The sequence below is a fragment of the Pelophylax lessonae genome (assembly GCF_965119305.1).
Source record: "Pelophylax lessonae genome assembly, chromosome: 4".
NCBI lineage: Eukaryota > Metazoa > Chordata > Amphibia > Anura > Ranidae > Pelophylax > Pelophylax lessonae.
This window is the reverse complement of record NC_138771.1, coordinates 357,846,477-357,860,574: the sequence shown is the minus strand read 5'-3', so window position 1 is coordinate 357,860,574 and position 14,098 is coordinate 357,846,477. Positions and strand designations below refer to the sequence as shown.

Sequence of the window (14,098 nt, the reverse complement as noted above, 5' to 3'; positions counted from 1 at the left end):
TGCGGCTTTTGCACGAAAGAGGACTAAGGAACGGAGTTGAGCTCGGAGAACCGTGAGTTCCTGGAGGGTAGATTGGGCCTGGGATCGCTTGTGGACCAATTCAAGTTTGCCTATGCGAGCAAGGAGGTCACACATCTGTTGGACCCTCTCTTTCTTGCGGCGCGACCCGATCTTGATGAGGACTCCGCGCATGTAGCTCTTGTGCGCCTCCCACACCATCAGAGGGGGGCTCTCGGTGGTAACATTGGAGGCAAAAAAGTTCCGAAGCTCCGAGCTCAGCTCCTCCAGGACAGCGGAATCCTGGAGGAGGCTGTCGTTCATCCGCCACTGCCACTGTGGGCGCTCCGGAGACCCCAGATCTAGGTCCACAATGACCGGAGCGGGGTCAGATATGGTAATGGAGCCAATAGATGCCGAAAGGACGCTAGGGAGCAAGACCTGAGGCAGTAAAAAGAAATCGATGCGTGAGTACGACGCATGCGGAGGGGAATAGAATGTGTAGTCCCGTGCCCCTGGGTTAAGAATGCGCCACGGGTCCACCAGACTAAAGGCATAGTACAACTTTTTGAAGCGCTTCAGAGCAGCATAGGAAAAATGCGAGGAGCCTCTTGAGGTATCCAGCACCGGGTCCAGCGCCAAGTTAAAATCTCCCCCAAGAATGATCTGCCCCTCTGCAAAATCCGCAAGCTGTGAGAGCACAGATTCAAAAAACGACACCTGGTTGGTATTGGGAAAGTAAAGGTTAACTAATGTAACCATCCTGCTCCCCAGACGCCCCTTCACAAAGAGAGCACGGCCCGAGTCGTCACTCCACGAGTCCGAGAGCGTCCATGGGACGCGATTATGGAGCAGTATACAGACCCCCTTAGTCTTGGAATCAGAAGAGCAGCTGTGATAGACCACTGGAAACCTACGGTCCACTAGTTTAGGGATCTTGCTAGACTTAAAATGAGTCTCCTGTAAAAAACCAACCTGGGCACGGAGGCGATGAAGATCAGAGAGAACTATAGAACGTTTCTCAGGGGTATTCAATCCCTTAACATTCAGAGAAACCAGACGTATTGGGTCCGCCCGGGGGGAAGCCATCACCCCCCCCCCCACCCCAAACACACAAAAAAAAAAAGGGGGGGGAGGGGAGAGAAAAAGGGAAATGGGGGGGAGCGAGAAGAGAAAAGGGAATGAGAAGACAAAAGGGAGGGAGAAATAGATGGAGAGAAGAAGAGAGAAAGGAGGTGCACAACCTAGTCTCCAGGAACCGAGAGGTTCGACCCACAGGGCCCAAATAGCGGGCAGAGCAGGTGGAACCTCAGGGAACACCCTACGTGGGGAACTAGGAGGGACACCACAAAGAGAGGAAGGTGGCCACTCCCCAGACCTCCCCAAACCGGTATCTTGAAAACAACTTATAAATATACAGGCAATATAATGGAAGACATAGTGCAACAACTTAAGAGCAGTAGCATGGGAACCTGCGAGGGCAGAGGAGCCCCGTAACCGTGAGCAGCGACACACAAGAACACATAACGGCCCAAGGGGGAGGAGGGGGGCAAACAGGACAGGGGGGGAAAGAAAGGGAAAGAGAGGGAGGGGGGGAAAACATGGAGCAACCATCAGATTGCCATATCGAAGGACTCTGGCAATGAGCGCACTGCAACCTGACTGCAGGGGATGCGGGTGAGGCCAGACGGGCACTTCCCTTACATGCCATGGAAGCAATCGTGCCACATGGACAAAGAAAGCGTAGCAATGTGAAAATCTGTGTATAACTCCCCTGCCGAGTGTGGCAGCAGAGAGAAGGCGCCAGGACAGCCTTCCGGACACTATTAAAGAAAGACAGTCCGCACTGCCTCGGTATGAAGCCCCAAATTGCGCTAGCCCGTCTGACCTCAGTCTACCCGCACGCCCTCCCCCCGTCCACCCACCTGCAAAATAAACATGTCACAGCTACATAGGCATACAGAGAAGAACAGGGTCGAGAAAAAATCATGGTATGAGGGTAGCACTAAATCGAGGCATGGAGAAAGCTAACACGCCCTCCGCACAGCGATAAGGCATTACTGCGTTGTCCATCTACGCCACCCCCACAGAGCCACAACATAAGAGTAAAAGCGTGAGAGGAGGGGGAGGGAGGGAGAGTGGAAGAGAAGGGGGAGAGGGAGGGGAAAGGGAGAGGGAGGGGGGGAAGGAGGGGATAGGGAAGTGGGAAGGGAGGGGAAAGGGGAGCGGGACAGGAGGGGGAAGGGAGAAAAAGGGGGAAGAGGGGAGAGAAGGGGGATGGGCGGGGGGGGAGAGAAGGGGAAGGTGGGGGGAGAAGGGGAAGGTTGGGGAGAAGGGGGGGTGAAGAGGGGGGAGGGGGGGGGAAGAAGGGAGGGAGGGAGGGGGGGGGGAAGGGAGCAGATCCACCCCGCACAATACACCAAGGCAATACATTCCTATAGCCATTGACATAACCCTGGATGGGGACATCTACTATTATCAGAGGACGAAATACATGTTAGTGAGCACAAGCAAGTGATGCATCCATAAGGGAGGAGGACCGAGGCCATCCAGAGACCGCAACATAGCAAAAATAAAAAAAAAAAAATTTAACATTTTTATATATCCTGTCGGCAAAGGAATAACCCATGGCAGTCCACCGCAGTCCGTTCCCCGACATTTACCCGCATGGGGACAGCAGGCAAGGACCCATGACTCCAGTGTTCGCTGCACCCGGCGGGTTCCCCAACAGATCCAATGTATCGGAGAGTCAATGGGTGTATAGAGCCATGTGCGGGACGAACAACAATAGGTGGCAAATGTGGACCTGCACCCCCTATTCCGTGACTAGTACAGTAGACTGCCGGGACCAGATCAGCATGGGTGGAGGGGGTCAGTACTTTTGGAGGCAAAAGGGGGGAGAACGGGGGGGGGGAGATGAAGAGAGGGGGGAGTCCCCAGAGGGGATCAGCACAGGGCCAAAGTATAACTCACGGCTGTAGGGGTCTCCATCTGCGCGCTTCAGGGTTCCGGTGAAGCCATCTCAGGACCAGCGGGCCGGGACCCCGAGATTCCACGAGAGCGCCGCTGCCCCGAGGAGCGGGGCCTTGAGGATCTGCCGTCTGAGGAGCGAACCTCTCGATCCGGAAGCCTCGTCAGCCAGTTCGGGAGATCAAGCGGGGACATGTCGGCAAACCAGAACAGAGCCGGCAGATCTTCATGTCTGCGAAGAGTAAAGGAGGCGCCATTACGCCGTATGTTGAGCTGGAGGGGAAATCCCCATCTATAGGTGGCATCCCGAGATCTGAGCCGCTCCAGGAGAGGCTTCAGTATAGCCCTGCGGATCAGCGTGCCCCTGGAGATGTCCGGGAAGACGGTGACTTGGGCCCCATCAAAGTCCACTGGGCCCTTCAACCACGCCGCCCTCAAGATCTGCTCTTTCACCGTGAAGCGGTGTAAACGACAGATAACATCCCGCGGTCTGGTGGCGTCCTGTGAGTGGGGGCCCAGTGCCCGATGAAGGCGATCGAAGACGAATTCCGCAGGGGGGTCTTGCGGCAAAACGGTGGACAAGATGGCTTGAACTGTGGCCATAAGGTCTTCACGGCCAGTAGCCTCGGGAATGCCCCGGAGCCACCGGTTATTACGGCGGCTCCGGTTCTCCATGTCCTCGAGCCTCAGTTGCTGTTCCGGCAAAGCATCCGAGTGGGAGGCCCGCTCCCGTTCCAGAAGAGCCACCCGGGATTAAAGATCTTCAATGACAGATTCCCCAGCTGTCACCCGGGCAGTCACCTGCGATACATCTGCCGTGATCGCCGCAAAGTCTCGGCGGTGCTGCTCCGTCACTTGAGCCACCATGGCCTCCATATCTTGCTTGGTAGGCAGGGAGCGGAGCAAAGCCCAGATGTCCCGTTCCTTCGCCGGGTCCTGCACCAGGGAGGGCAGTGGGGATGTCAGAGAGCCCTGAGACATCATCGCTGGTGTGGAGGGTCGGGTGGAGGCAGCCGCCAATAGCGGGGGGACGGCGGCCGAGGCAAGACCGCGGCTCGGGCCTACCGCTGAAGACCGCGACCCTTGTGCCGGGGAATCCTGAAAGAAGCTGCGGATGGGAGCTGAGGAGGATGCCCTAGAAGCAGTCTTCGTTTTGCGGCGTTTATAGGTGCTCATGTCAGCCCGGATAGCTAATATCAACCAGTTAGGGAGGCTAGGGAGCGGGAGCACCAGGAGAAGACGTCCTCACACCGCCATGACCTAGCCACGCCCCTTCCCTTTATCATCTTTTATGGGGCCAATGTGCTCTGGCCTCGCTTTCCTACTGTTTATATACTTAAAGAACTTCTTGGGGTTCTTTTTACTCTCCTCCGCTATATGTCTCTCGTGTTCTATTTTAGCCGCCCTGATTTCGTCTTTACATTTCTTATTACACTCTTTGTAGTGCTTAAATGCTGCCAATGACCCCTCAGTCTTGTATTTTTTTAAGGCCTTTTCTTTAGCACTAATATACATTTTTATGTTGGAGTTTAGCCACCCAGGGTTTAGTTTTGCTCTTTTAAATTTATTTCCCTGTGGAATGCACTGGTCCAGCCCCTTGTTAAGTATGCTCTTGAAGCACTTCCATTTTTCCTCCATGTTCTTTGTTCCCAGGGTTCTATCCCATTTGATATTTTCTAGCAGCGAGCACAGTTTAGGGAAATTGGCTCTTTTGAAATTCAGTGTCCTTATATTACCCTTGTGTTTCCTATTACTGTAATTAATACTGAAACCAATTGACCTATGGTCACTGTTCCCTAAGTTGTCCCGTATTTCTATATCCGTGAGCAGGTCTGTATTGTTGGTAATCAGTAGGTCAAGTACCGCATTGTTTCTTGTCGGTGCATTCACCATCTGACCCATGAAATTGTCCTGCAAAACATTTAGGAACTGCCGAGCCTTGGCTGAGTGCGCGGTTCCTTCTGCCCAGTCTATATCCGGATAATTAAAGTCCCCCATTATAATGACATTTCCCATCCTTGCTGCCAATCCTATCTGTAACATGAGGTCCGCCTCCCCCTCCTCCCTCTGGTTGGGGGGCCTATAGCATACGCCCAATATTACCTTCCCCACCGTGCCTTCCCTTTGAAGCTCTACCCATAGGGATTCTGCCTCGTCCATAGCTCCATTATTAATATCATCCCTCATAGTTACCTGTATACTGTTCTTAATATACAGACATACCCCTCCCCCTTTTTACCCTCTCTATCCCTGCGATAAAGGGAATACCCCTGAATGGTCGCCATCCAGTCATGAGAGCTTTCAAACCAAGTCTCAGTTATCCCCACAAAATCTAAGTCCTCCTCAAACATCAGCAGCTCCAGCTCCCCTATCTTGTTGGCCAGGCTTCTGGCATTGGTATACAAGCCTCGTAATTTTGATCGGTTACATTTATCCTCATTTGATGTTTTTAGGCTGCTCTCTTGATTTTTCCCCGTACCCGCCCTGGGTTTAGGAGCTCCGAACACCCTACCGCTAATGCCCCCATTTGTGCCCTCTGAAACTTGCTTTCCTCTGGCTAATTCTACATCTGTACCCTCCCCCCCCATTCCCTAGTTTAAAAGCCCCTCTAACTTTTTGGCCATCCTCTCACCCAGTACGGCTGCACCCACCCCATTTAGGTGCAATCCGTCCCTACCAAAGAGCCGGTGACCGACTGAGAAGTCGGCCCAGTTCTCCAGGAACCCGAAACCCTCCTTACTACACCAGCTCCTCAGCCACTCGTTAACTTCCCTAATCTCCCGCTGCCTCTCTGGTGTGGCTCGAGGTACAGGTAGTATTTCGGAAAATACTACCTTGGAGGTCCTAGTCCTCAACTTAGCGCCTAAGTCCCTGAAATCGTTTAGGACTCTCCATCTTCCTCTGCCTATGTCATTGGTACCCACGTGTACCATGACAGCTGGGTCTTCCCCAGCCCCACCCAATAATCTGTTCACCTGATCCGCGATGTGCCGAACCCGAGCGCCCGGCAAACAACAGACTGTTCGGCGCACACGGTCTTTGTCACAGATTACTCTATCTGTCCTTCTAATAATTGAGTCCCCTACCACCAGCACCTGTCTTTCCTTTCCCTTTCTCCCGGCCTCACTGGTTCTTCCCCTGGCAGCTAGGGGCGTCGCTCTGCTCCAGCAATGCTGGTCCCTGACTGGTTTCCCCAACATCACACAACGGGGCGTATCTATTGGGGTGCTCCAGCCCAGGATCAGCCTCCTTGCCTTGTCCCTTTCTACCCCTCCTAACTGTCACCCCTCTACTCTGCTCTGATGCCTGCACCTCCAATACTCCGCCCACCTCTGTGCAGACCCCTGTCTGCACCTGACTGGTACGATCCTGGCTCTCCTCCGGTATGGACATTCGTCTCAGTGTTGCCAGCTGCTTCCCTAGATTCAGGACCTGAGCTTCCAGGGAAGCAACGTGCTTACATTTTGCGCATTTGTATTTGCCCTCGATCACATGTCTGAGGAACGCATACATATCACAAGATGTACACCGAGTCGCATCTCCACACCCGCCGGGCATTGTACCTACTAATCTAATCTAATGGGGATTCAGCGATTTAAGTCTATCCTATGTGGCTATTTCCTGGCTTCCTAACGCTACCTTCTCACCCTCTGGTATTCCGCTCCACTCACTTGACACTCAGTTGCACAACACTCACAATCTCACAGCCCGGTCAGACGCACAACACTCACAGCTGCACAGCCAGATCAGACGCACAACACTCAGTCGCACAGCCCGGTCAGACGCACAACACTACGTCGCACAGCCCGGTCAGACGCACAACACTAAGTCGCACTGCCCGGTCAGACGCACAACACTACGTCGCACAGCCCGGTCAGACGCACAACACTACGTCGCACAGCCCGGTCAGACGCACAACACTGAGTCGCACAGCCCGGTCAGACGCACAACACTCAGTCGCACAGCCCGGTCAGACGCACAACTCTCAGTCGCACAGCCCGGTCAGACGCACAACACTCAGTCGCACAGCCGGGTCAGACGCACAACACTAAGTTGCACAGCCCGGTCAGACGCACAACGCTCAGTCGCACAGCCCGGTCAGACGCACAACTCTCAGTCGCACAGCCCGGTCAGACGCACAACACTCAGTCGCACAGCCCGGTCAGACGCACAACACTGTCGCACAGCCCGGTCAGACGCACAACACTCAGTCGCACAGCCCGGTCAGACGCGCAACACTCAGTCGCACAGCCCGGTCAGACGCGCAACTCTAAGTCGCACAGCCCGCTCAGACGCACAACACTGAGTCCCACAACCCAGTCAGACGCACAACACTGAGTCCCACAGCCCGGTCAGACGCACAACACTCAGTTGCACAGCCCAGTCAGACGCACAACACTCAGTCGCACAGCCCGGTCAGACGCACAACACTCAGTCGCACAGCCCGGTCAGACGCACAACACTCAGTCGCACAGCCCGGTCAGATGCACAACACTCAGTCGCACAGCCCGGTCAGATGCACAACACTTAGTCGCACAGCCCGGTCAGACGCACAACACTGAGTCGCAGTCGTTATTGTATACGTGCAGCACACTATGCACTGGACAAAACCTTCAATCTTGCTAGCACACATTTTCCCAATTACAACAATAATACAACTAACATAAAATTTCAGATGCTACTTACAAGTCTGAAGACTCCTATTCAAATCTCCGGTTTTCAACTCTGGTTTTTAACTCACCACTTAGTCAAGTTCCACTTGTCAGTGTTCCAGCAAGCAAAAAGGTGACAAGCTAAAGGATGAGCAAGCTCAAATAAGTCCAGCAGAAATGTAAATAGCACCTGAAGCACCAGTGACCAACTAACCACTCCTCTTAATTAGTAGTCTGAAGGAAGGAAAGAAAGAAAGAGAAAAAAAAAAAAGTTATTTAAAATAAAAGTGACAGAAAAAAAAAAGAGTAACAAAAAAGGAGAAAAAACTGCAAGAAAAGAGCCTCTTAAAATGCAAACAGTCACCAGCAGTCAAAATCAAAACTGTTTATCACTCTCCACTCAAATGTCCCACTCTTCAGCCTCCAAACAGCAAAACTTTGCTGTGGGTGAGGAGCATTATCAATTTGTGGATTTACCCTTTGGTCTCGCTTCAGCTCCTCGGGGGTTCACAAAACTGTTGGCCCCGATGCTAGCATTGTTGCGACAATGGGGGATTGCGGTGCTGGGGTACCTGGACAATCGTCTTCTGCGAGCAGAGTCTCCGACTGCTCTACAGGACAACCTGGACATCACTTTGTGGACTCTTCAGGAGTTCAGTTGAACTTTAAACTTCCAGAAGTCTGCTCTGGTTCCATCCACCAAGTTGGACTATCTGGGTCTAACTCTGGACTCAACCTCAACCAGGGTGTTTCTTCCACTGGACGAGCTCCAGAAGCTCCAGGATGCTATCTGACTTCTGTTGACCAGCATTCGGTCATCTCTCAGGACTTGCATGCGGGTGCTGGGCCTGATGGTGTCTACCTTTTTGTTGCCGGTTCTGTTTGCACAGTTCTACACGAGACCTCTGCGGAGAGAGATTCTTGCCAAGTGGGATAAAAATCCACAGTCTCTAGACAATCTGATTCTGCTGAGCCGGGGTACGAGAGGGTCCCTGATCTGGTGGCTTCATTCTCCGGCTCTTCGACAGGCAAAATCCTTCCTTCCCCTGTACTGGATGGTGGTCACCACGGATGCCAGCCTGTCTGGGTGGGGAGGTGTTTTGGGCATGGATTGTGCTCAGGGAGTCTGGACTCTGGAGGAATCCAAACTACCAACCAACGTAAAAAGAATAGTCCTGGTAGGGGCTATCTACAGCGCTTGCTAAATATAAATAAATGTGCAAAATGTGCAGAAGATATTGTGCAAACAATATATGCAATATATGCAAATGTGATCCCAATATTTTCATAAAATTGTATATAAATAAATCATATAAGCTGTATCAAAATGTGACATAAAAGACATAAAACATTTGTAAATATTTAAAGTTCATCTCGTGATATAAATAAATAAGTTAAAGTGAAAAAAGTCCAATTTTTGTCATTATTCCTTGCTTCAGGAAACTGGATAATATAGTGAAAGTGCTCAGTGATATTAATCCACAGTTTTTATAGTGACTTATTGTTACAAGGTGCAAGTGCTGATTTCCTTCTTCCTGTGATATAATTTAAAAGGTGGGTGACTTACCAGATGTAATGGGTCTCATATACCATACAGTATTGAGACCAATCACGCTTGTCGGTAGGTCCGCTTTTAATGCCTCCTGGCTATGCTGGTGATGATTCCCTCCTCACCGCTCCATAGGACAACATACAGTATTGTTTAAAAAAAAGAAGATAAAAGGCTCCAGATGGTGTGATATCGTCTTTAAAGGTGTTTATTCCCATAAATATATATCAAGGTTTCGAACAAAATAGGTAGCAATATTCGGCAAAGAAAGGTTTTAGATTTCCCGTGACTGTATAGTACAGCTAAGCAGAGTGGCGAGCGGAGCTAAATCCGGCTTGCGCTCCAGTGTACGTTTATTAGTTAATATCTTTTGTTGTTCTGAAGAAATCCCTGTGGGCTCTTCTGTCTGGACACCTTCACAGAAGCCACTAGGAAGCTATAGGGCTTTAATATATTACATGTACTGTAACACATTGTCTCTTTTACGAAAAGTTTTGTAATACAGATGTAGCACCCTCCTAGTGGGTGCTAGGAAAAGTATATGGGTGACCCTGCCTGCTTATCAGGGGGGCCTTGATTGTCTAGTTAGACTGTCATGTGCTGTCAGGTGTGCCTGTTGAGCTTGGGGAGTCTCCCCACTGTACTCAATGAGGGCTATCATTGGGCAGTGGAGGAAACCTGACCAATAGCACACCAGGGCTTGTATATATCCTAGAGAGGGCAGAATATGCCGCAATGCATCTTGGGATGGGATAGAAGTCTGAGGGGAGCACATGACAAGGTGTCTTTGGCGGGAAGCAGGGTCCCAGGAGGGGGGTGTTGGCTGTCTCTCCTCCTGTCAGTGTGAGAGAAGGTGTCCTGGTCGGTCGGCCTAGAGGACAGAAGGCTGAGCTGAGCTGCAGAGAGGGATCCAGTGTTCTGAGGACCGTGCGGAGCTGTTGGGGCCGGAGTTTCCAGGAAAGCAGAGTCGTGAGTACTGTAAACTGCCCCAGGGTCTGCCTAGGATAGGAGACCACTCCAGGAAGGTCAGAGGAATCCAGGAGCCAGCTAACCAGGAGAAAGCTTAGAAAACAGGGTGCCTGAGTCTAAGCCCTGAAGAAGAGTATAAGAGTAAAGAGGGTGCCGGTGCGGGCCCTGAAGTGTTAAGAGCTGCAGCAGTATTTCAAGTAGCTCCCTTAGCCAGGAGGGCTAAAGAAAGCAGTGCAAAGGACTTTGTGTCACCGGGGAAGTGCAGAGGTTAACAGGACAGCAAGTCAGCGTTAACAAGCGCCAACCGGCTTTGACCGGCATTCAGCCGGCATTAAGTCAGCGTCAAGAGGCATTTTTCTCAGTTGTTCCATTACAGTGTATAGTCGAGCCAGAGGAGTATCCCACTCATTCCCTTCTCCCATCCAAGTTCCTAAAATAAATACAAAACCCAAAGATGCTGGACTGTTTCTTGTCTCAGTGCTCACACTTGGAGAACATGCTTAAATGTACTGTTGTTACTAGCGGTAACCCTGGCAGACCCACATCTGGCACAATGCCTGGAAATTCTGCTACACACTACAGATTCTTTTTGGACAAACACCATTGACTGGCTCCAGATAGCAACCTTTTCTGAACTTGAAAACACCATACTTTCCTGGGGCATTGATTTATGCAGTAGATAACTATGTAGGCCTTGATTATTTGTTGTTAGATTCAAAAACTTGACATGGTTATGTCTCTAAACTGTATTATTACATTTATTACAGGTAGTTATAAAACTCTGACAATTTACGCAGCTTGTTACTTATATATTTAAAAAGCAGCTGCACTGTATTATACCTAATTATTTTCATATTATTTTTGTAATCTCTAGTTTCTGGTAAAATTGAGCTGCTGCGCCAGCGTATACAGGACCAACAGGAACAAATCCAACAATTGAAGACTTCTGCCAATGAGCTGCGAGCAGAGAAACTGCATATTTCAAGTAATCTTCAGCGTCGCCAGCAATTAGAAGAGCAAAGTGTGGAGATGACTACTGAGCTGCAGTGCCTGTCCAGAGAGATCAGGGTGAGAATACTATGAAGTGGTCAACACATTAAGGGCTGATAAATGGGTCAAACGAGAATGTCTATGGGCACATTCACACTGATGTGTAGCAGTAATATAAGATAAACAGGCGTTTTACTGCAGATGGGGAAAACTTTGTGAATCCTGCATCTCAACTGAATTGCAGATGGTTCACACTGACATCTGTGAACTGCTGCGGGTGTCAATGTAAAGTTATGGACATCCCCAGGTCGCTTTGAACATCGCAGTGCAAACTTCGAAATGTTACAGGAATCGGATTGCATGGGTCTGAACACCCATGTAATCCATTTCCAGTGTGGACCAAAAAAGGGTCCATTTTGGTCTGAATACAAAGCTAATTCAGCCATGCAAGCTGTATGGCTGAATTTGCATTGCACAGACATCGCATGTGATCTGCACAGCATTGCGGTGCAAATCACATGCAATGTCTAGTGTTTGCACCAGTGTGAACCAAGCCTTAAAGAGAAGTGTGGGAATAGTTTTTTTTTTTTTTAAGATGTATACTTCCCTAAGTGGATGCAGTATCGATCCCCTGCTGACTGAGAACCGAGGGATCAAACACCGCCGATCACTTGGTTTTCACTGCTCCCTGAGCAAAGAGCTGGTGACTGTCAGTCACTTGCTCTCTGCTCAGTTGCCCCCCGTGCTCACTGGGCTGTGAAGGGGGCGGGAGCTGCCAGCAAAGATCTGTCATCGTATGTGGAGGTCGTATATTGTGTGGTGTGAGTCCACGTTCTTACTCGGTGGCTCGGATCTTGGCCTTCTTTCAATGGGGAGTTGAGCAGAAGCTGGCTTTGAGTACTATCAAGGGTCAGGTCTTGGCCTTGGCGATTTTCTTCCAGAGGCCACTGGCCACTCATTCCCTGGTGCGAAATTTCATCCAGGGGGTGCGGCACCTGGTACCTCCAGTGCGCCCTCCATTGCCACCCTGGGACCTTAATTTGGTGCTGTCGGTTCTCCAGAAACCTCCCTTTGAATATATTAGGGAAATTCCCCTGCTTACCTTGTCCTGGAAGGTGGCCTTCTTGGTGGCTATTACTTCTGCGCGCAGGGTGTCAGAACTGGACGTGTTGTCCTGTCGTTCCCCCTATCTGGTGATACATAGGGATAAAGTAATTCTTCGTCCAGATCCGTCCTTCCTGCCGAAGGTGGTTTCCAGTTTTCACTTAAAGTGGAGTTCCACCCATTTTATTAACTTGGATTACATAGATGTATGTAATCCCCTTTAAAACTACTTTTACCAATGTAAACTTTTTTTTTTTTGCTAGGAAATACCTTATTTTCTTCTTTATTCATCCTCTCCTCACTTTTGGGTCCGGTTGCCGATCGGCGATTACGTCATTCGGCGATTCGCAAGGGCTGCTGGTATGTATCTCATGGGATGAAATCTTGCATTATTACACAGGAGTCCTGAGCTGTACTCGTATGTATTGGATTGAGGCCGTGCTCTGCCCCGCCTCCTCTCAGTGAGCGAGGACTGAAGGCATTATATCCTCACTGAGCTCACTGAGAGGAGGTGGGACGGAGGCGGGGCAGAGCACGGCCTCAATCCAATACATACAGTTCTTTAAGTATATAAACAGTAAGAAAGCGAGGCCAGAACACATTGGCCCCGTAAAAGATGATAAGGGAAATATGGCCACTGAGGACAGAGAAAAGGCGGAAGTGTTAAATAATTTCTTCTCTTCAGTCTTCACAAAAGAATCGGGGGGCTACACGAACCCAGCTTGTAAGGCCAATAATACACCTCAGAAAGTGCCGCCATGGTTAGCAGAAGATAGACTTAGAGCTAAACTAGAGAAACTTAACATAAATAAATCCCCGGGACCGGATGGCTTGCACCCGAGGGTTCTAAATGAGCTCAGCCAGGTGATTGCCAGACCATTATTCTTGATCTTTAAGGATAGTTTACAGACGGGTATGGTGCCAGCTGATTGGAAAAAAGCCAACGTGGTACCAATATTTAAGAAGGGGCCGAGATATATCCCGGGTAACTATAGGCCGGTCAGCTTAACATCAGTAGTCTGCAAAATTTTGGAGGGGATGTTACGGGACCACATACAAGACTTTAGTAATGAAACTGGTATTATAAGTAGTAATCAGCATGGATTCATGAAAAATCGTTCTTGCCAAACCAATCTATTAACCTTCTACGATGAAGTGAGCAGCCACCTAGATAAAGGTAAGCCTGTGGATGTGGTGTATCTGGACTTTGCAAAGGCCTTTGACACCGTTCCCCACAAACGATTACTGTACAAACTAAGGAAGGTAGGTATGGACCATAAGGTGAGTACCTGGATAGAGAACTGGCTCCAGGGGAGAGTACAGAGGGTGGTGATTAATGGGGAGTACTCGGATTGGGCGGGTGTGGAAAGTGGGGTCCCCCAGCATTCTGTCCTGGGACCAATCCTGTTTAATTTATTCATAAATGATCTAGAGGAGGGGATATCTAGTACAATCTCAGTATTTGCAGATGATACTAAATTAGGCATGCCAATATCTTCTATGCAGGATGTGGAAACCTTGCAAGCGGACCTGAACAAAATAACGGGGTGGGCAACTACATGGCAGATGAGGTTTAATGTTGAAAAATGTAAAGTAATGCACCTGGGTGCCAGAAACCAGAAAGCAAGCTACTCACTAGGGGGGGAACATCTGGGTGAGTCTAGGATGGAAAAGGACTTGGGGGTACTGGTAGACAACAAGCTTGGCAGTGGCATGCAATGCCAAGCCGCCGCAAGCAAAGCCAACAGAATACTGGGATGTATAAAAAAGGGGATTCACTCCAGAAATAAAGAGATTATTCTCCCACTCTACAAGACTCTGGTCCGGCCACATCTGGAGTATGCTGTCCAGTTCTGGGCACCGGTCC

General features: G+C 50.1%; 1 protein-coding gene across 1 annotated transcript in view; it reads left to right on the top strand.

Moving 5' to 3' along the window:
* The window catches only part of RAD50 (RAD50 double strand break repair protein), a 549,855-nt gene that overhangs the window by 334,921 nt on the left and 200,836 nt on the right, over nt 1–14,098 (top strand). Inside the window, exon 17 of the mRNA XM_082256750.1 lies at nt 11,012–11,205. Coding sequence (XP_082112876.1) covers nt 11,012–11,205 — 194 coding nt within the window. The remainder of the gene's footprint in view (nt 1–11,011; nt 11,206–14,098) is intronic.